The sequence below is a fragment of the Apus apus genome, chromosome Z, assembly GCF_020740795.1.
Source record: "Apus apus isolate bApuApu2 chromosome Z, bApuApu2.pri.cur, whole genome shotgun sequence".
Lineage (NCBI taxonomy): Eukaryota > Metazoa > Chordata > Aves > Apodiformes > Apodidae > Apus > Apus apus.
The window spans coordinates 62,149,162-62,172,167 of NC_067312.1; the positions used below are offsets into that span (position 1 = coordinate 62,149,162).

Below are 23,006 nucleotides of genomic sequence, written 5' to 3' on the forward strand. Positions count from 1 at the left end.
TGGTTTCTGTTGTGGAGGAAGTGCAATTGCAGACTGAAGAGAGGTAAGTCATCTGTCTGTAAGGAAGTGACAGGATTGTGTCTTAGTCTGCTTGCAGGGAGAAGTGGAGATAAGGTGTGATAAGATTTTTTTGTCTGTGCACAGCATGCTTCTCATTTTTTTTCTGCCTTCTTGAGCAGAGGAAAACTATAGTAGCAGAAGTAGTTGTGTTCAGGCCAGTAAAGTAGTAGCATCCAAGAGAAGATAGTGCAGGTATGGTTGCAGGGTCATGAGGGTACTCAACAGCTTACATCTTTACACCTATATAGAACCTATGGGAGAACTGAGAGATGCTGAATCAGTTATTTTTTACTTCCAGTACAAGTACCACTTAGCTATTCTCCCTAAAAATGAAAATGGCTTCTTCATGATATGTGGAGTAGAGATGAAAAATCATAATTAGCTTTTAGGATTAAGTCATCAAAGACTTTACAAGTTAAATTTCAGTAATCTAGCAACTGTTAAACCATTTTTATGTGGTTTTGACTCTTTAGTAGACAATCCATTTCTGTTCTCTTAATTAGGTCTTTACTACTGTGCTGACTCACCCAAAATGTCCATAGAAGAATAATGGAAGCCCCTGAATACCTTGATTTGGATGAAATAGATTTTAGTGATGATATATCGGTAAGTACAAGTCTTACTTTATTTGCTCAAGTTGAGATCTTCTTGGATATCTCAATCCTGATATAACAAACAATACTAACTGTTGTTAGAAGCTCCACTCCTTTTGATGTCAGATATAGGAATGTTTAAATAGGATGGATATACAATAAAATAAGATGCTTTGTAAGAGAAAACTCTAATAAGCTTGTAAGAAAAACTACATTCCTCTCCTTCAGGCAGCAAAATTACTTGCAAGTCAGATTAATTAGTGAGTTTTATTCTTGAGTTTATCTCCTCTGTTATATGATCTCTAATGATAGCCTTAGACACCAAAATGTTTATCCTTTTTTTAATCTAATGTATTTCAGTTGTGAAAAACCTCCTGTCTCTCTCACCTCTGAATTGATCCTTTTTCATGTAAATTGTTACTCTGCCTTTTCCACCAGTGGCCATCTCCAAATACAGCAAAATTTTATCAGTAAGTGTGGTGTATCTACCTGTGAGATGGTAGAGTACGGAAAGAGGCAGAAAGAGTTCCAGGGACTCATAGACAGCACTGCTCCTTAACATCACAACTAAAATAACTGCAGTTGTAATTGCCACCAAAAGTACTGTTCATCTTCATTGTTAGTGGTTCTTACAGGAAGCAATGTTACAGGATATTCTGTTACTTATACTTCTGCTTCCAGTGTTTCTGCTTTTTGTGTAATAGAGTTGCTAGTATGTTGAATGTCTGATCAACAACAGACCTGAATATGTAAATTAAATCCCCTACAAGAAAACTGATAATTCAATTTTCAGATTAAGAAAGTGTGCAGCCATTTCCTTCCACTTTTTTCATAATTTTATAGTGTTTGTTTGTTTGTTTGTTTGTTTTTTAACAAAGGACCTGGTTTTCCCTTTAGCATTTGGGAGTTCTGACTCATTTAAAACATTCCAGATGCTTTATTTGCAGACAGATTCCTTTTGGAGAGGATTTTATTTTTGCCTATTGTAAAGCTGAATTTTTATTAAAGACAAATATGGCAAATGCCCAAAATATTGCAAGAAAATGAGTCAATCTTGAACAAATACCTTATTCTGGGCAACTTTCTTTTTATTACTGCTATACGCTAGATCATGTCCTGGTATCTGTTTCTATACTCAGTTTTGTAAAACTGTAAAACATAATAGATGTAACCTTTCCATGTCTCTCCCATTGTGGCCGTTGCTGTGTAGTGGTGGGTTAGGTTACTCACTTTTCTGCTGAACAGCTCAGGCTGCCTGTTTTAATAGACTTTTCTTTCATTGGATGCTGAACCTTGAAAAAAATAAAAATAAAAAAAAAAGCACAAACTATAGAGGTAGCAGTTTTACTCCCTACTTTAGCAGGTAAGAAAACAAAGGATTTGTTGCCAGAATCCAAATTAACAAGAGAATTCATGGTGATTCTAATGCTCTACTCTTATCTCACTATATACAGTTTATAGGTACCTGACCTTCACAATTTATCATTAGCTGCCCTGGAAAGAAAAGCTATGCAACATCAGTGTTAGCAATTTATATTGTTCCTGTTAGCCCTCTGGTTCTAATACAGTGCAGAAAAATGCTGACTAAAAATAATGGCAGCAAGAAGGCTGTTAAAATTGTGCACTTATAAACGTACCCGAGTTAGAAAACCAGTGCATGTAGTCCAGACCCTTTTAGAAAATTTCTGCCAAAATGACCAAAATGTAGTAGACATAGAAAATAAACAGGAATTTGTTTTAAAGGGCAAATACAAATGTAAGTGGTTTGAGGTTTGTTTTTGTTGTTATTGTTTACATTGCATTTGTTCACAAGAAAATTAAATTGCTCGTTTCTCCAAAATCTTATAGAATGATTGTGATTGGAAGGGACATTCAAAGGTCATCTAGTTCCAACCCTCCTACCATGGGTAGGGACATTGTTTACTAGACAGATTGCTCAGAGCCCTGTTGTGGTGGCTTGACCTCAGCTAACCACCAGGTGCCCACCAAGCCACTCTGTCACTCCCTGTCCATCAACAAGATGGAAAGAAAATATGACAAAAAGCTCGTGGTTCAAGATAAGGATAGGGAGATCACTCATCAGTTACCGTCATAAGCAAAACAGACTAGACTTGGAGATACTAATTTAAGTTATTGCCAGTCAAACAGCGTAAGATAATGAAGAATAAGAACAAATCTAATAACCTGTCCCTCCCTCCTTCCCAGGCTAAATTTCACTAGTGACCTCTCTGCCTCCTTCCCTCCTCTCTCAGCTCAGGGACATCAGGGAAATGGAGCTTGAGTTTAGTTGATAGTTCTTAATGTCTGTCATTCCTTCCTTCTTGCAGTCTTTTCCTGCTCCACTGTGGGGTCCCTCTTTTTGGAATACAGTGCTTCACAAACTCCTTCAGAGTGGGTCCTTCCTGTGGGCTGCAGTCTAGAACAGGCTGTTTCATCATGTGTCTCCCAGAGGTTACAGGTCCTGCCAGAAAAACTGCTCCTGTATGGGCTGCTCTCCACAGGCCACAGCTCCTTCCAGAAGCCTACCCCAGCATGGGCTCTCCATAGGCTGCATGTTCCTTCAGGGCACATCTCTCTGCTCCAGTGTAAGGTCATCCATGGGGCTGCAGGATCCCTGTCTTCTCCACCATGATCTTCTCCATGGGCTACAGGGGAATCTACTCCAAAGCCTGGGATCTCTCCTCTCCCTCCTTCTTCACCAACCTTGGTGCCTGCACAGTTATCTCACATTTTCCCACTCCTCTCTTATAAATGGCTTTGCACAGTGTTTTTTACCCCTTCTTAAGTATGTTCTCTCAGAGGCACTACCAACATGACTGACTGGCTCAGTTTTGGTCAGCGGCAGGTCCTTCTTGGAGTCAGCTGGAGCTGGCTGTGTCCCACACGGGGGCATCCCCATGTGTCTTCCCACAGCCACTTCTGCAGCCCTCTCTGCTAGATTGCTACATAAACTAAATACAGTTGTCAAAGATGGACATCCATCACTCCTCTGGGCAACCTGTTGTGTCTCACCACTCTCATTGAAAAAAATTTTTCTTTATATTAAGTATAAACCAACCCTCTTTCAACTGCCCCTTGTCCTGTCATTACAGTTCCTGATAAACAGTCTTTCTGTTTTTCTTACAAGCTTCTTTTATATATTGAAAGGCCATAAGAAGGTCTCTCTAATCACGTCTCTGTCATCCAAATATTTCACCACAACTTCTGGGAGGATCTGTTCCATGGTCCTACTAGGCACTGAGGTGAGGCCGACTGTTGGTATTTCCCTGGGTCTTCCTTTTTACTCTTGTTAAAAATGGATGTGATATTCCCTTTTCTCCAGTCACTGGAGACTTGACCTGACTACCATGGCTTTTCAAATATGATTGAGAGTATCTTAGCAACTAGCTCTACCAGTTCCCTAAGGAACCTGGAATGCAAATATGTTCCTTATTTTGCGAAGATGGTTCTATTCCAGATCCGTGAAATATAGTATATTTAAGTGTAGTTCAGACAGCAGAATAGGTTTCTGGGACTCTTGTTTACATTAAATAAATTTATTCTCTGTACAATTATGTTAAGCAACCAAGCTGAATATTTTCATGTATTTCTTCACATTAAGGAAGGAAAAAAATTGCAAGCTGTAAGTCGCATTAAATTATATATGTTCTATAAAATTAAAAATATGTTTTAAACTTTCCATTTTTTCCCATTAATACTCTTGATTTTGCTTATAAATTTGTTCCTGCTTGTAAGTTGTATGCTATTGTTATGGTTATCTGAAGGTTTTCTAATCCCTTGATTAAAATGCAGGATTTATATTGAAATGGCAAATTGTACAAATTGAAATTATTTTATTTCTTGGTTTACAGAAATAGTACCAAATGAGCAGAGCTCCTGATACTAGATATTTGTAAACTATTTGAGGTTAAGTGTGTAGATTGTTGCCATGATCATTTAACTAACTCTGTATGAATTAAAGCCTGGTGCAGTGGTTCCAGTGCAGGACTGCACCGCATTTGAAAGTCTGTGAAATGTGAATGCAGTAAGTGAATTCAAACATAACTAAACAGCTGCTGAATTGTCAGGTATTTTGAAACAGCTAAAAAATCTTCAGTCACTCCTCTCCTGGCAAGGCAGATGTAAACTAAGTATGGTCAGAGGCATGGCCAATCTCTTGGCCTCCCATTTACTTGTCACAGGACACTTCCTGAGCCTGCTGTCACCCGTCCTTGGCCACAGAAGGAGTTGGGGCACCCCTTGGGCTCAGACAGGAATAGAGATGACACAGCCTTTTTTTCTTTTTCTTTTTCTTTTTGTGTTTGTTTGTTGTTTTTTTTGGTTGGTTGGTTGGTTGGTAGGTTTTTTGTGTGTTTTTGTTTTTCGTTTGGTTTTTTTTGTGGTTTGGGTTTTTTTGTAGCTTTCTTGCTTTTCAGAATGAAACAAAATGCAGATAGCTACTAGAATATTTATACGAACTGAGTGGTTCAGAGAGGCGTTTTGTACCTTTAACAATGTTAGTATCTGTACAGGGCTCCTTTAAAGTTAAAGGGAAGATCAGCTTATGAAGTGTCTATATGCGATGCTATAAATGATACATAGCACAGATAACCTAGCTGGTACTCCAGAGATGCTGATCACAGCCACTAGGTAAGAAGTTCTGAAGCTGCTTAAATTGACAATACTATTGAGAACAATCTTCCTGCAACCTCAGGCCCGGTATCATTGCTTTACTTGTTCTCATTGTAGCTTGCTACACACAAATAACTGTTTAGGGGAAAGGGTAGTGGTGCATAGATATAAATAACTAAGCAAATGTAGTGTAAAGGTATTAATTTAATGTGATTTGAATATTAATGAAACATTTCATTTTCCACTATATCAAATAAACTGAAATGAGACTGTTAAATGGCTTGCAGTAATAATAACACCTGAACACAAAGGTGTTCATGTGTCTGTTTTCTCTATCTAAATGAAAACTAGGAGCTGTGAATTTCAAGCAGGACTCAGTCACTGGTGTCTTGATCCAGTGGAGGTGAATACTGACTCCAGTTGGAGAAGGACATGGTCCTTAGTGTTATTGGGGATGTCAAGGTTCTGATGACGTGATCTGAGAGCCCTTTGACTCTATTTCAGGAGACACTAAAGGTATTTTCCACAACACAATGTAAAAAACAACTTTTGGGGTTTATTTTAGTTATTTTTTACTATTTTGTATATGCATTTCTATGCTACTACTGGTGATCCAGAATTTATTCTTTCCAATACTCCTCAGACACAAGTGAGTCTGCAAGTGGCAGACAAGTGGCACAGCACATAACAGCCTTATTAGAGACTGAAGGTTTTTTCTCATGTGTTAGGTTTAAAATTCATGGCATTAAAGTTTGAGAACCATGTGAAATTGAAACGGTTAGCATTTGCATTAACTCAGATTCTGTAGTGCAGTTTTACCTCATGAATAAATGTTTTGTATGATAGAGGAGGTTCCATTTTCCCCTGAATAGTGTCCATTAAAGAAAACTGGGAATATCTTGTATTTGCATGCAATGCCTGTTACTGGTTCTTGTCTCTTGAATGATGTTGGTACTGTTCTTACATCTTGCAAAGCTCTTAAAGCATTTACTGAAATTCACTATTTCAGGCTGAACATAAGCATGCCTTAAATGAACGAAAAGAGCCCAAACTTCAAACACCAATCAAAATCTGATGTGCTTAGCTCTCACATTGTCACTTATGCCTCTGGGCATAGCCATCAACTCTGGTTGGCTTGATTACTCTAATACTGAAATGTGAGATATGGCATTTAATTTTGTATGTTCAAACTATTTAAAATTATTGAATGAAAAATGGGAAGTAATTAATTTTAAATGCCATTGAATAAGCATTAAGTCTATCATTCTATTCCAGGGAAGAGCTGCAATCTAAGCCTCTACCTGCCCCCTTTTCTAGCAAGCTTGAACTCTTTGCTTGAAGAAAAGCTAACAAACAATTCTAATTATCAGAGCTAGAATATGAGTAAAGCAGTTCTAGAGGAAAGAGCTGGCAATGGACTGTGCTTATGGTTGGGAAAAGTCCACTTTAAAGAGTAATTTTAGCTGCTTCCTGGACCAAAAGCCAATTCTCTGCATCTTGACCACAAAAGACAGATGGCTGAAATGTAAATGTGCAGAAGTCTTTCTGAGGACAGGGGTGAGTGGGAGGAAATCTGTTAATGACATTAAACTAGTATGATTGAAATGCGTAATCAAATTTATAACATGTAATAGATTTTTGGTGGTGGGAGGTGGTAACTTAATATATTTTAGTGCAGTGTTGAAACAGAAAGAAAATCTGTTTTTCCAGGAAAGAGTAAGAAAAAAGACAAAAAGAAAAATGGCTTTCTGCTTTTGAGGCTGCCTGACAAAACACATAGCAATGGAATACAAAAGGCCTCAATCTAATTGAATTACAAAATGTGTAATAGTTTAAACTGCACCAGCTGATCTTATGAAGCTACCATATTCCTTGGAGACATGTTCTTTGGGTTCTTTTAAGAGTCTTACTAGACCAGTTCAACATTGCCTTCTGAGTCTTTAAGCTGAAATGGCAAGATATATAGCTTAACAGCTCAATCTTTACTAAAAAAAACTGAAGTGAAGGGCAGCACGTGATGCTTGTGCATGTGTGTGTTTATCTTGTATTAATTTGTATTTAGTAGCATCTTTCTTCCTGTCTCAGTTCTTCTGCTCTTTGTTGCTTCAGGCTGTCATCCTGGAGCAGTCACAGCTTTATGGACAACCCTTTGTTTAATGGGGATAGGAGTCACTGGGTAGTTCTATGGAGTGCTGCTACACATTTTATTTAATAAATTCAGTGTTAATCCTGGAAATATTTATGAGATTCTTTTTGCAGTTTGCATCCCTGAATGAGGTCAACAAGGGAAAAAGTAAGGCATGGGAGATTTTGGGGATTAATAAAGTAACTACAATCAGTTGAGCAATAATCTGAAATTTGCACCAGAGAAGTAAATTACTTCTGCAATTTGTCACATGAGGTCGACTTTAGATTATTTTAAAGGAGATTGCCAGCTGTGCATTAGAAGCACATGAAACTTCGAATGACGAACTGTCAGCTAAAAACAGGACAATGTATGAACATTTCTTTTTTGTGTGGAAAGCTCATGTGGTTTTATATGTAGTTGTTTTGCTTCACTGATCAATAGCACACCAGCTAAAAATACATTTCTTTGAAAACATATGGTGTTCATATATTCTTTAAAAAATTTCAGTTGTGCTAATCCTAAATGCTTTTTTCTGTTTTTGTTTCCAAAATACTGTTTTTAATACATTTTTTTATATGAGCAAAGCCATTGAACTTTCAGAGACATAATGATTTTCATTTGTTTAAGTTTAGATTCCTGTAACATTTAAACATTTGATTAAGGAAGACTTGCTTTTAAGTGACTTGTTTTCTGTAAGTGTAGAATGTGCAGTTTTACAACACTGGATCATGTGTCTTACCAGGGGTGTTCCGTAAGCTTATAAGAAAAAGATTTCTATTTAGTAAGATAAATATGCCATCCTTGAGGTTTTTTTTTCCTTTTTAATGCTGAATTTAGAGAATAGCATATTGATTAATATCAGGCATATCCTGTCCCATCAAAATAATAATGTAAGTTTGCTTTAATGAGGCCGTAGTTAGAGAAATGAGCCTGTTGTCTGGTATGTGTATGTACAGGCATCCCTCTCTGAAGCCTGTTCTCTAAGATGCAAATATTCTACATTACTTTTACATACTGGTTTGGAAAGCTTGAATTCTAATTTTTAAGCATGATATATCTTGCAGTATAATCACCATAAAAATACTGAGGTGGGTAGTGGGAAACTCTTTACATTTACTGTGAAGCCTGGATGTATTTTCACCTTTGATGTGTTTTGGAGAAGATGGATATATAAAATGTACTTGTGACCTGAATAATGGTGATCTGCAGGAAGGAGAAATTTGAGGTGGGGGAATGCTTTCCTGGAGCTGTGAAAGTCGGTTTGGTGTCCTTCAAGCTGGGACAAAAGCAGATGCCATCTGCTTTTCTCACACAACCTGAGAATACCATCAGATTGCAGAAGTATCCTTGGGTAGTAGATTTAGGCTGTGCCAGTTACATTAGGACCTCTCCAAAGTCTTACTTTTTATCTTTTTAAATTAATTACTTCATATAAAGTTTTTCTTTTTTTCTTTTTTCTTTTTTTTTTCTTTCTTTTTTTTTTTTTTTTTTTTTACAGTATTCTGTAACTTCTCTCAAGACCATCCCAGAATTATGTAGAAGGTGTGATTCACAAAATGAAGACAGATCAGGTATGATGCCCACTTCCGTCTACCCATCATTTTCTAAGGCTGCTTTTTATCGTGTACAACTTGGCAACAATAGCTTCTTGGCAGTGTTCTGTTGTTTTGTTTTCTCTCATTTTTGTACAGCTTTCTGGAAACATTACTTTTTTTTTTCTTTTTTCTTTTTTTTTTTAAACAGATGTTAGTTCATTAGGAGGAAAAAAAAAGTTCCAAAAAAGGATTTGGCTGTATACAGATAAATGTAGGCCTTCATCTCATCAGCTCCAAACCACAGTATATGCAACAATTTACTTGAAAACCCAAGAAACCATTGGTGACAAGACATAATAATGTAGGCGCCAATGAAAAAATGTTGGATACATTTACTACCCATATGGCCATGACCAGTTTGAGGGATGATGTTTTGCCAGAGTCTGAAACTGTATCAAGGATGCTACATGATAGAATCTACTCTAAGGCATACTGTAATAGTTAAGATTAAAGCAGAATTTTTGAGTTTAATAGTGTAAACTAAATGACGAATCATGGCATATAGATGAGAACCAGCTGGAGACCTTCCTCCTGCCCCTTGACAAAAAGTGCATTCCGTGTTCGTTTTCACTCTGTAAATGAGATTAATCCCCTTTTGTTTTCTCTTCCTGATGGAGAAGAAATGAATTGGTGAGAGGAGCATTTTTGTTGAGCTGTGAAAACTTTATTGTGTTTTCTGATGCTTTAATTGAACTTCAGTTAATGTTTCATCAAATACTTCTATAACAGAAATGGAAGACCTGGAATTTGTGGAATGACAGAAGGGCTTTAAGAACTGTGCTATACTTTGACAACTTTTATTTTGGCATTTTCTTTCAGAGAGTTGTGAAAAGCAAAGCTCCTTACTCTACCCCCTTGCCATGTAACTGCTCACTCAGGGTACAGCAGTGATTGCAGATACAGTATTACTTGCTGCAAGCAGAGACAAGGAAGAAGTGGAGAGCACCCCTGATTCACTCTCCTCAATTTGCCCTTTTTCATTCCACCCCAATCTTCCCCCTCTCCTACCCCTGTCCTCCTCCATTACACCTTTCCATCCTTGCCCTGCCTTACTCCTGTCACTCCTCTCTTTTTCATACCTTCTGACCTGTTCTTCCCTCTTCCACATCCCCTCCCCTCCCTCTGCCTCATTATAGCAGCTCATCGTTTGGCACCAAGGCATTGTCCTGTCATACAAAGAGTTAAAGCCACTCATTCACTGAGCTGTTTCAAAAGCAAGGTGAACCAGAGGAGTGCAAGAATAGCTCCTAAGACTGAAGCTGCTTCTTTCTTTCTTTCTTTCTTTTTTTCTTTTTTTTTCTTTTTTTTTTTTTTTTAATTTGATGGTCTATTAATCAAGACTGCTCAGCTGCAGTGGCAGCATCAATATCTGTTTTCAGGAAGAAGAATATATTCTTTTTTAACATTCAGATGCTAGTCTTCAAGTAAAATGCAGACCAACAGCAAGGATGAAGCACTGGTTATGAGCTCTTCCTTAAGACATTGACAACTTACTGTGTAGCTCTTGTTTCATGGTCACTTTTGCAGTCAGATGTTTTTCAATGATGATTTTAATTACATCTGCACTCATCTGTTGCCTTGAAAAGGGGTTGACAGAAGCAAGTACAGGCATTGCTGGAAGACAGTAGTAGCACTGGGGAGTCTGCCAGTGGAAATTAATTCACAGCTTTGTTTAAAAGTCTGGAGTCAAAAAAAGAGGTCTGATAATAGTAGTGGAAAACTGGAAACAGTGCTGAAATCTTTTTTCTCTCTACCACTTATGAGTTTTGGTGAATTGGAAATAGTACTAAGATCTCTTTTATTTTTTACTCAGCATAATTACTGAGTAAACATGTAGTGCTGAACAGGAAGATACTATTTTGCATTTCTGTTCAGACATCAGTATTGGAAGTATCTTGATGTATCTACAGAACTGCTCTAGTCAACATTGTGTAAGACCCCACCTGTAGATTTCTCATAGTTGCTAGTGATGCAGTGTCTTGTGTTCCTCATACTGTAGACCATTAAAAAACGGTTCCTCAAATTATCGTTACTATGTGCTGTTTAAGATGAAGATAGATTATATAATAAATCTTCAGTATGCATGACATTCAAGCTGGTTTATATCTGTATTCCATTGGCATCTGAAGTTATTACACACAGAGAAACTCAGGTTTTTTAGAGAGCTGATCTAGCTTTCTATCTCATACTGACTCCTGCTCAGTTAAAGGTTGCATTTCTTCTTTAAAGCAGAGAAGAATGCAGAAGTAGAACTATCCAATAATTGGGTTTTTTTAAAGAACTGAAAGTTAAGCAGAAGTTAGCCATAGGATTAGACATGTCAGGACCCTAGTAATCTAAAATATAATCCTCTACCAGCTTTGTCTCAGAAAAATATTTAGTTTTCTAAGACATTTATGGCAAAATTATAGAGAAAATGATAGTCAGCTTTATACTTAAAAATATATATAAATATGCAGACAACCATTTTTGCCAACAAAATTGTTAGAACAGGTTTAAACCAGATAGCTGATATTATGGAAGTCTTTACTATTCATTGTTTGCAGATAAGTTCATTAAATAGCACTGTAAATCCCATTTTCTTTCCCCATTTTATGTAAACATTGAATAATATGCTAGTAACATATGAAAGTGTTTGGTTACATTGTTTTCAAATTACTCTAAGCGTTTTAATCCTAGGCAAACATTCCACTGTTTACCAGTCAGTTCGCTTTCTCAAGCACTTCACATAGACCTTTAAACAGATTTTTTTTTTCTTTAACTGTTTCTGCCTGCCTGTAACTTATGCTCAGATTACTTGTTCTTTTGACAAGAAGAGATTAGAAAGTCTGAGAAATACAGTGCAGTTTTTCCACCCTGAATTCCCACAGTCACCTCCCTTTACTGGACAGCACTGGCCAGTGGTCTGTACTGGTGGGAAGGTCCTTTGTGGTTCCTTCTTCACCGTTTTGCAAGATATGCACAAAAGGCGTGCAGTCAGTACAGTCTCAGTACTGACTCCTCTGTGCCCTTCCTTGGGTTTAGGGAATTCTCACTCAGGAAAATTCTAAGGGATCCTTGCAGCCAAAGTGTGTGTGTCAGTATCCCCAGATTAAAAGGAAAAAAAAAAAAAAAAAAAGATTGGAGAAGAGGTATAGGGCAAGTCCTGATGTATCCACAATAAAGACTGATTAAGGGTAATTTTTTTCTCTACCGTCATGCTTCAAGAAAATGCTTGTTGTAGCTAGCGTAAGTGCTAAAATGTGAATTGTTTTTCTTCAAAGATAGAAGATTAAATAATGTAGTTTAAAAATGGATCTAGCTAACTCATTTTTCTGAAATTAAGTGTTAGCCAGCCTGCCATTGATTTACGGTATTGGGTAATGTAGAATGATGAATTGAAACCAAAAACAGTCCTTTATGGTTTTGTTATTAAGCATGAAATTGGTTGATTTCTTTCTGGACAGATTTTCTGAGACCACTTGAGCAAATGATTCAAGATGTCCATGTTCAGCAAGCTTCACTGAGTCATGTTGTTGTTGAAGTCTTTTCTGTCAGCTATGATGACTTTTGGTTATCATTAAATATATGCCTCAAATGTCCTACTCTAGATCTTTATTCACAGGTTGATAAAAGCAAGCTCAACTTTAATCTCCAGCAGTATCCTTCTGCACTGCTTTATTCATTCTCAAAGTAAATGTAATTCACAAAATTATTCAGGCAATTCATTTCCTATTTGAGAAAAAGAAATAAATCAGTGAATATAGAATTGCACACAATTTCAGTCTTGAGCTCTTGGTAGTTGTTTAACTATATGAGAAATCAAATTAAATGTGATTTGGAGGCAGCAATATATGGCATTAATTAAGTTTGTTGTGCTGCAAATACATCCCAGGTAAATATGTCGGAAACAATACAAAATTATTTGGAAAATTTCTTGGTGGAATAGTGACTAATTTTATCAGAAAAAAACAATAGTTAATATGCAGTGACACTTAAGATACCTACATATAAGCTTTTTTCCTGCTTTTCTTCCACATCCTCACTCTTCCAGTTTTACACATTTTATGCCAGAATGACTTCTTCTGAATTTTCAATAGAACTTTACTTGCTACCTCTCTTTTACATCCTTAGATCAGTCTGTACAAGGGTGAACATAAAAGATTGATTTTGAAATTTTCTTTTCTTTTTTCTATATTCTCTACTCAAATAAAAGAAGGCAGAGGTGCTGAACGCCTTCTTTGCCTCTGTCTTTACTCCTGCAGGATTTCCCCATGAGTCCCAGTCTCATATAGCCCCAGAAGAAGTCAAGATAGAGGAGGAGTTTGCCCAGGTAGATGAGGATTGGGTTAGGGATCAGTTGAGTAATCTGGACATCCATAAATCGATGGGCCCAGATGAAATGCATCCAAGGGTGCTGAGGGAGCTGGCGGAGGTCATTGCTAGGCCACTCTCCATCATCTTTGGTAAGTTATGGGTAACAGGAGAGGTGCCTGAGGACTGGAGGATAGCAAATGTTACTCCAGTCTACAAGAAGGGCAAGAAGGAGGACCTGGGTAACTATAGACCGGTCAGCCTCACCTCCATCCCTGGAAAGGTGATGGAACAACTTGTTCTTGTTGGTATCTCTAGGCATATCAAGGACATGGGGGTCATCAGGAGCAGTCAGCATGGTTTTACCAAGGGTAAATCATGTTTGACTAACCTCATAGCCTTCTATGAGGAAATTACTAGGTGGATGGATGATGGTAGAGCGGTAGATGTGGTATATCTTGATTTCAGTAAAGCATTTGACACTGTCTCCCACAGCATCCTTGTAGATAAGTTGATCAAGAATGGGTTTGGTGATCAGGTAGTGAGGTGGATCAAGAACTGGTTGAAAGGAAGGAGGCAGAGAGTTGTAGTCAATGGGGCGGAATCTGGTTGGAGGTGTGTGACTAGTGGAGTTCCTCAGGGGTCGGTACTGGAACCGGTGTTGTTCAACATCTTCATCAACGACCTGGATGAGGGTACAGAATGTACCCTCAGCAAGTTTGCTGATGACACCAAGCTGGGAGGAGTGGCTGACACACTGGAGGGCTGTGCTGCCATTCAGAAGGACTTGGACAGGCTGGAGAGTTGGGCAGGGAGAAATCTGATGAAGTTTAACAAGGGCAAGTGTAGAGTTTTGCATTTGGGGAAGAGAAACCCCATGTTCCAGTACAGGTTGGGGGCTGACCTGCTGGAGAGCAGTGTAGGTGAAAGGGACCTGGGGGTCCTGGTAGACAGGAGGATGACCATGAGCCAGCAATGTGCCCTTGTGGCTAAGAAGGCCAATGGCATCCTGGGGTGCATTAGAAAGGGTGTGGTTAGTCGGTCAAGAGAGGTTCTCCTCCCCCTCTATTGTGCATTGGTGAGGCCGCATCTGGAGTATTGTGTCCAGTTCTGGGCCCCTCAGTTCAAGAAGGACAGGGAACTGCTTGAAAGAGTTCAGCGCAGAGCTACAAAGATGATTAAGGGAGTGGATCATCTCCCTTATGAGGAAAGGCTGAGAGAGCTGGGTCTCTTTAGCTTGGAGAAAAGGAGACTGAGGGGTGACCTCATCAATGTTTACAAATACATAAGGGGCGAGTGTCAGGGAGATGGAGTTAGGCTTTTCTCAGTGTTGACCAGTGATAGGACAAGGGGTAATGGGATCAAATTGGAGCATAGGAGGTTCAAGGTGAATATTCAAAAAAAGGTTTTTACTGTGAGAGTGACAGAGCACTGGAACAGGCTGCCCAGAGAGGTTGTGGAGTCTCCTTCTCTGGAGACATTCAAAACCCACCTGGATGCGTTCCTGTGTGATGTGCTCTAGATGACCCTGCTCTGGCAGGGGGGTTGGACTAGATGATCTTTTGAGGTCCCTTCCAACTCCTAGGATTCTATGATTCTATGATTCTATGAAATTCCATGCAAATGGGAACAAACCCTCTCTATTCTTGTCCATGTGGATTGTTCTTCAATTTGGGCTCTCATGCTATAGATCTTACATTAAAGAACCCTAAAATGTATTCCTGGAAGTTATTAATATATTAAAACTGTAAAACAGTGCCACCTTCAGTTAAAATTGTTAAATATTATGTCCATGAAAAAAACAGTAAGTAGATATTCAGAACTGGTTTGATTATCCATCAACATGTAAGGGGCATGGAATAATAGACTTATACAACCATTTTGGTTGGAAAGACCTTTAGGATCATAATGTCCTACTTTTAACTTAACACTGCCAAGTCCACCGCTAAACCTTGTCCATAAACATCACATCTACATGTCTTTTAAACACCTGGTGACTCAAGCACCTGGGCAGCCTGTTCCAGTGCCTGACAACCCTTTCAGTGAAGAGATTTGTCCTAATATCCAATCTAAACCTTCCCTGGCACAACTTCAGGCCGTTTTCTCTCATAGTGTCTCTTGGAAAAAGAGACCAACCCTGCACCTTGCTCCAACCTCCTTTCAGGTAGTTGTAGAGTGGTACGGTCTCCCTTCAGCCTCCACTTCTCAAGAGTAAGCAACCCAAGTTCCTTCAGATGAGTCTCATATGACTTGTGCTCTAGACATTTCACCAACTTCATTGCCCTTCTTTGGACTCACCCCATCACCTCAACATCCTTCTTGTAGTGGGGGACCCAAAATTGAACACAGTATTCAAGGTACAGACTCAGCAGTACTCAGCCCAGGGGGACAATCACTTCCCAACTCCTGCTGGCCACATGATTTCCATCTTGTCTAGTCTGTGCTTTTGACAGGAAAGTTTGGATCAGGTAATCCTTGAGGTCCCTTGCAACCTGCATTTTATTATTTTACAGTACAAACCAGGATACCGGTGGCCTTCTTGGCCACCTGAGCATCCTGCTGGTTCATATTCAGCCAGCTGTTGACCAACACTCCCTGATCCTTTTCCACTGGGCAGCTTTCTAGCCACTCTTCCCCAAGTCTGTAGTGTTGTGAATGGTGTTGTCATGGCCCAAGGGCAGTTGGTTTTGATGAACCTCATACAGTTATCTTCAGCCCATGGATTCAGCCTGTCCAGATTCCTCTGTAGAGCCTCCCTACTCAAAAAGATTTAACACTCCTGCCCAACTTGGTGTCCTCTGCAAACTTAATAACAGTGGACTCAATCTCCTAATCCAGATAATTGATAAAGAAAGATATTAAAGAGAACTGAGTCCAGCACTGAGCCCTGAGTAACAACACTTGTGACCAGCCAGCAGCTGGATTAACTCCACTCACCACAACTCTTTGGTTCTGACCATCCAGCCATTTTTTTTTACCCAGCAAAGTATACACAAGACATGAGCAGCCAGCTTCTCCAGCAGTGGGAAACCATATCAAAGGCTTCACAAAAGTCAAGGTAGACAACATCCACAGCCTTTCCCTCATCCGCTATGCAGCTCACCTTGTCATAGAAAGAAATTTGGCTTGTCAAGCAGGATCTGCCTTTCATGAACCAATGCTGTCGGGGCCCGATCACCTCATTGTCCTGTATGTGCTGCATAATGACACTCAAGATTATCTGCTTCATCATCTTCCCTAGCACCAAGATCAGGCTGACAGGCCTGTAGTTCCCTGGATCCTCCTTCCAGCCCTTCTTCTAGATGGGTGTCACATTAAATAACCTCTAGTCAACTGGGACCTCCCTGGATATCCCTTCATGTCTTGGAGCGCCGATACTGCTTCAGTATTGGAGATTAATCGGTGTTAACAACCATACGGAATTTTCTGAAATTTCCCTAGTGTAGACAGCACCTCTGCATACAAACTCAGAATCATAGTGCTCTAAATGAAACTGGAATGAGTGCAAGTCTTAACTGAGTCAAAAGTCTCTGCTGAAGCCGTATCATAGAGAAGCAGCTCAGGCATTTCTTTCAGAGGACAGTAGAATTCTAAAAGTGAAACTGCACAGGCCCCCAGATGATTACATAGTATATGAGCTATATGGTTAAATACTATATTTAAAATATATTTTACAGGTACAGGCAGTTGCCAGTGCTAATCCCAGACTTCCTTAATGATATTGATGAAAAATGAAGTAAACTGCACAGTAAGTGACTTTTTAAAGCAAGGAGGAAGAATTTTAAATAAGGGGAAATCATTTGAATACATTAATCTTTTTGTAGCAATGAAGTCCACCTAAAAGTGTTTGTCCTCCTGTATAGAATCATCTAATGGTTTGGGTTAGGAAAGACCTTCAAAGATTATCTAGTCCAACCCTCTCCTAGTACAAGGATGTCTTGCACTGGATCAGGTTGCTTTAAATCTCCATCCAGCTTTACATTTGAATACCCCCATGGAGGGGTGTCCACAACCTCTCTGGGTGATCTCTTCCAGTATCTCACCACCCTCATAGTAAGAATGCAAGACCTTCTACTTGGCCTCACTCAACTTTATAATGTTCACATGGGCCCAGTCCTCAAACCTGATCAGTGTCCCTCTCGATGACACCTCTTCCCTCAAGTGAACTAACTGCCTCATTCAGTTTGGTATTATCTGCAAATTTGCTGAGGGTGCACTTGATCCCACTATCTATGTCATTAGTAAAGATATTGAACAGTACCAGTCCCAGTACAAATTCCTGAGGAATGCCATTTGTTACTAATCTCCGTTTGGACATGGAACTGTTATCTGCAACTGTTTGAATGTAACCATCCAGCCAATTCCTTTTCCATCAGATATTCTATCAATCAAACCTATATCTCCAAATTAGGCAAGAATGTCCTGGCAAAGGCCTTACAGAAGTTGAGATAGATGACATCAGTAGTTCTTCCCTTGTCCACTGAAGCAGTCACTCCTTTGTAGAAAGCCACTTCATTAATTAAGCATGATTTTCCTTTGGTAAAGCCATGTTGTCTGTCTCTGCTGAACTCTCTGTCATCCATATGCTTCACATAGCTTACAGGAGGGTCTATTTCATGATTTTACCAAGCACAGAGGTGAGCCTGAGTGGTCAGGAGCCCTCAAGGTCCTCCTCTTTACCCTTTTTAGAGTGTAAATGTTTGAAGCCTAAATTGTAAAGAAGCTCCTTGTGTTGTCAGCAAAGATAGAGGGTGCCTCCTAGTGCTTTGTACTAGTTTTCAAGTATATGCTGACAAGGTCTTGAGGTAAAAGGCCCTATATAGTGTCTTCTCTTGTCCTTGGTCAGTTCTGCACTTTGTTTCCAGTTTTGCTACTACCTGCAGGCCCACTGCATACTTCCAGGGTGGTTATGTCTTATCACAGCACAATTTAAATCAAAAGGCACTCTGACAGCCATCTTGTCCACCAGCCTCTGCTCAGACCAGTTCACAGACCATTGGAAGTATCTATTAGGTACTATAAAATCAGCAAATAGTCTTGGTTGGTAGTCCAGAACTATCAGCTCCAGGGCCTAAGCAGCATGTTGTTCTCCATTCTCCACATTTTTACTGTGCTTTGTGACCACACAGATACAGAGTTCATAGAAAGCAGAGGTTGAAATAAAGATAATTTAGAGTTAGCACAGTGTGGATGCAAGTCTGGTCATTAGGCAGAAGCGTTAATGGCACTGATGACTGATAACTGTTTGGGTAAAGGAAAGTAATCCAGTTTTTCTCCTGGATAGTGGTGCAGTGCTGTTGGCTATAAGATATTGCTCTCTTCCTCAGAGACAGCAAGCTAAAAAGACTCAAGTAATTCATTGGGGGATGTAGCATAGAAGTGGGGATCACTGGTTGCCACCTATGGAAGAGCGGATGTTAAATTATACTCTTTCATTCCTGTTAAACTGGTATGTAGGTTTCAAGTGACCTAGCAGAGCAGCACAGACTCAATTGCCAACTGATCTACTAATTACTCTGATCTTTGCATCCATTTTCCTGCTTGCCTGTGCTACTGCCTGTTGTATGACCCAGCTGTTCAACAGCAGCATTTGTGACAAAGGAACATAGGTCAAAGTGTAAACCTGTATGAGTCCATGGTGATGGTGACAGAAACACACTGGTATGAGTTTGACCATTTCCTCAGTCAGTGCTCTTTGAATGTAAATAATTCTGAGTTCATGAAGATCTGAAACACCAGCATCTACAAATACCACTCTGCAGTATGTTCAGTTTGTTTTGTAATGGTACAGATGTGTGGTATACAGCCTTTTTCTACCTCCTATTTGTTGCCAGTGTTGTAAACTTCATTAAGCCATCATCACTTAAGGAATGTTACTCTACCCATATGGCAGGGAGACAGGCTCTTGCACACACACCAACAATTAATTCCAGTAGTAGTTTTTTTATAGAGCTGAAGTAAAAGCTGAGTTCTTTGCTATTTTCATTATACTCAGACCAATTTAAAAGTATTCTCATGTTTCATAGAATCATAGAATCATTAAGGTCGGAAGGGACCTCAAAGATCATCAAGTTCCAGCCCCCCTGCCATGAGCAGGGAACCCTACCACTAGATCAGGTTGCACAAAACCTCATCCAGCCTGGCCTTAAAAATCTCCAGGGATGGGGCATCAACAGCCTCCCTGGGCAACCCATTCCAGTTCCTCACCACCCTTAGAGTGAAGAATCTCTTCCTAATATCTAACCTAAATCTCCCTTCTCTCAGTTTAAAACCATTAGCCCTTGTCCTATCACTGTCTTCTCTGATGAAAAGCCCCTCCCCAGATTTCCTGTAGGCCTCCTTCAAGTATGGAAGGCAGCTATAAGGTCTGCCTGGAGCCTTCTCTGCTCTAGGCTGAACAGCCCCAACTCTCTCAGCCTGTCTTCATAGCAGAGGTGTTCCAGGCCTTTCATCATCTTGTGGCCCTTCTCTGGACCCTCTCCAACAGGTCTATGTCTTTCTTGTGCTGAGGGCACCAGAACTGTACACAGTGTTCCATGTGTGGCCTCACCAGAGCAGAGTAGAAGGGCAGAATCCCCTCCCTGGCCCTGCTGGCCACACTTGATGCAGCCCAGGACACAATTGGCTCTCTGGGCTCCAGCACACACTGGCAGTTCCTGTCGACCCAGGTGCAGGACCTTGCACTTGGCCTTGTTGAACTTCATGAGGTTGGCATTCGCTAATCTCTCCAGCCTGTGAAGGTCCCTCTGGATGGCCTCCCTTCCCTATTGGGTGTCAACGACACCACACAGCTTGGTATCATCAGCAGATTTGCTGAGGATACACTCAATCCCACTGTCCACATCTCCAACAAAGATGTTAAAGAGCACTGGTCACAATACTGACCCCTGAGGGACACCACTCATGACCTGCCTTCATTTGGACATTGAGCCATTGACTACAGCTCTCTGGGTGTGGCCATCCAGCCAATCTCTTATCCACCGAGTGGTCCATCTGCCAAATCCATGCCTTGTCAGTTTTCAGACCAGGATATTGTGTGGGGTAGTGTCAAAAGCCTTGCACAAATCCAGGTAGATGACATTTTGATGATATTTGTCATTAGATTGTAAGTATCACAGAAACTGCCTATCACAAGGGTGAAGTTTAATTTGTGCATGAGACAGCCTTCATGGTTGGACTAAACTCATGTAGTTACCATATGATTCTGCAGATGCTCATATAACAGATGAAACTTACCTTCTCACCTTCCCATAGTCTTAATACAGAGACAATGATGAAAAATGCTCTGAAGTATGCTTCCAATTAGAAACATGTTATAAGGATTTTTTTTGAAAGCTCAAATTATTTTTTTCCTGAAATAAACTTGGTTTAAGTGATTAAATTTCAAGATAAATTGCTTCCTAATTGTCCCCTTTTCTGATTATTTGCCCCAAGTAGTTCTAGGACATCAATACATACATACATACATACATACATACATACATACATACATACATACATATATAAGAGAAACTATTAATAAGCCTACCGGCTTCTTTAGACACATTTTGCATTTTCTGTTCCTCAAGAAGAGCATAGAGGACAATATATGATGAAGAACTACTGTTGTAAATCTGACACTTGAGGGTTTTCATTAGATAATCTTTTCTTTAATGCCAAGAAGCTGCTTGAGCACCTCAGGTCTATCAGGCAGTACGACACTTCTTTACTGATGTGAGTGAAGTCTCCCCAGTTTTTGTGTTTCACTCTCTTTACTTCAACAACATAACAACAGCATTGTCCAAACCTCTCATATCAGTGAATAAAAGTTAAAAAGAGAATTTTGGAAAAATCTTCAGGAAAAAAAAAAAAAAATTTATCACCGTTTTACATTTGAGATACTGATGTGCAGATGATCTATGGCTTATCTAAGATTATACCAGAATTGTTTGTCAGATTCTAGAATGAAGTTAGCTGCTCCACATTCTAGTCCCCTGCCTTGAACTCAGGCCATCCTTTAATGTTGTTTATGAAAGAATCAAACAGTATTTATTTGACCCAGACTTCTAATGGTCCTTGCTTGAGTTCATAAATACAGAGCGAGAAGCAAGAGTCTTTTTCCTTGAAGCGACTATGGAAGCAACTCACATAACTCCTGCTGTGATGTTGCTTTGGAGGTTGTATGTAGGCAGCACTTGCTTTTGCTTCTTCAGGGAACAAGTATCTGAAAACTGAAAGCAAGAGATTCAAACCATGCCCTTGACCCACGCCGCTGGCCTATGGTTTCAGTTTTGTGTAGGGGGAAATGATACTGTAACTGCCTAAGGACAGCACTCGAGTAGAAAACAGTACAAAGAAGGATTGTATCTACCTGTTTGACTTGCTTTCTTCCCTACTGCTATCCTATTCCCTACTGTTAAATGCTATATTGTAATCCTTTATTAAACACAGTATAAATTAATGTTCCAGTATGTTTTCTGGGAAAACAGTGCTTATAAAGAGATGTTAAGAAGAAAAACAGTGAAAAATTGTAATTACCTTACTCCACTCTAACTGTAGTGAAAGAAAAGAGAAATTACTTTGCATTACAATGATCCACGACAGATTTGTATCAAAGGTCATTGCTTCTTTGCGGTGTCCAATTTTATAATTTAAACATCAGTAGTTTATGTAAATGTGTGTTATTAAGGTTAGAAAGTGGAGAAAGCCAAGCAACAAAAGTAAGCTTAAATAAAGTGACGACGAGCAAAATGTTGATGCATTTTACCCTGTATAGACCCCTGTGTTGAAAGTAGTGTTTTCATAAAACTCAGACAGAATTCATTTCCATACTGAGTGCTTAATAGTTCCTGTCAGAACAAAACAGCTGGGAAACATATGGTATCCATTTCCCTGTATCACTTGGAAAAAATTTCACATGTAAATAAAACCAACATAAAAGTGTAGGCCTTTGAACCTAGAATCTTATACAATACATAAATAAGTCAGTACAGTGCGTTCTTTGTATTAGCCCACTAAGCTACATGCCTTTTGATTATTATTTTTTTTTATTTCTTCTTCAGAAATGTATTCTTAAGCACTTCCAAAAGTATTAAGGTAATTTTCAGACATCCGTAACTATTAAGTTATACTAATCTTTCATTTCAGACATTGACATTGCACTGAAAGTGTATATATCTGTTTCCTTAGGAAGGTGTTCATGGCAAATTGTGTGTTTTGACCACAAATTAGATCCCACTGATAGGCAGTTAGCACATGTAATAAATCTGCTTTGTTTAAACAGTATTCTTGACTTTCAGAATGCATTAACTCTTTGTGTACATTTAAAGAGGCACAGAAACTGCCTAAAGGCTTTAGTGGTTTTAGTGCTGTCCTCAACTGAAAATAACAAAATAAGGAAAACTCTCTGCCAGAGTTCCACTGATTATGGAGATCATAAATATCGCCAGATGGGACTGTGTGAAAGAGTGCAAGTTCAGTAGGTTTGAGTTGAAGTTCAGCATGATTCAGGGTTCAGGTGCCTTGAGCTCCCTTTCTTCTCTGCAAGTCAGATTCACTAGTCAAACTCCATATCCTGCACTGCACTCAAATAATGGTCTGGAGGGTCCAGGATATATATAAAAGGGATGGAAAGTTTGACAGAGAAGCCCAACATACAGCATAGAAGTGGGAAAGGAAACATTGTACCTGAATAAGTAGGCTTAAGTTTCAGATCAAAGAATCACAAAATGGTTATGGCTGGCAAGA

The 23,006-nt window shown here is 39.3% G+C and overlaps 1 protein-coding gene across 3 annotated transcripts in view; it reads left to right on the top strand.

Annotated features, from left to right (window-relative positions):
- Positions 1-23,006, top strand: part of SNCAIP (synuclein alpha interacting protein) — a 99,190-nt gene that overhangs the window by 42,191 nt on the left and 33,993 nt on the right. For all 3 annotated transcript variants that reach the window (XM_051641928.1, XM_051641927.1, XM_051641929.1), the window contains exons 3-4: positions 564-666; positions 8,891-8,963. In XM_051641928.1, the coding sequence (XP_051497888.1) occupies positions 610-666; positions 8,891-8,963 (130 nt within the window). In that variant the 5' untranslated portion in view covers positions 564-609. The remainder of the gene's footprint in view (positions 1-563; positions 667-8,890; positions 8,964-23,006) is intronic.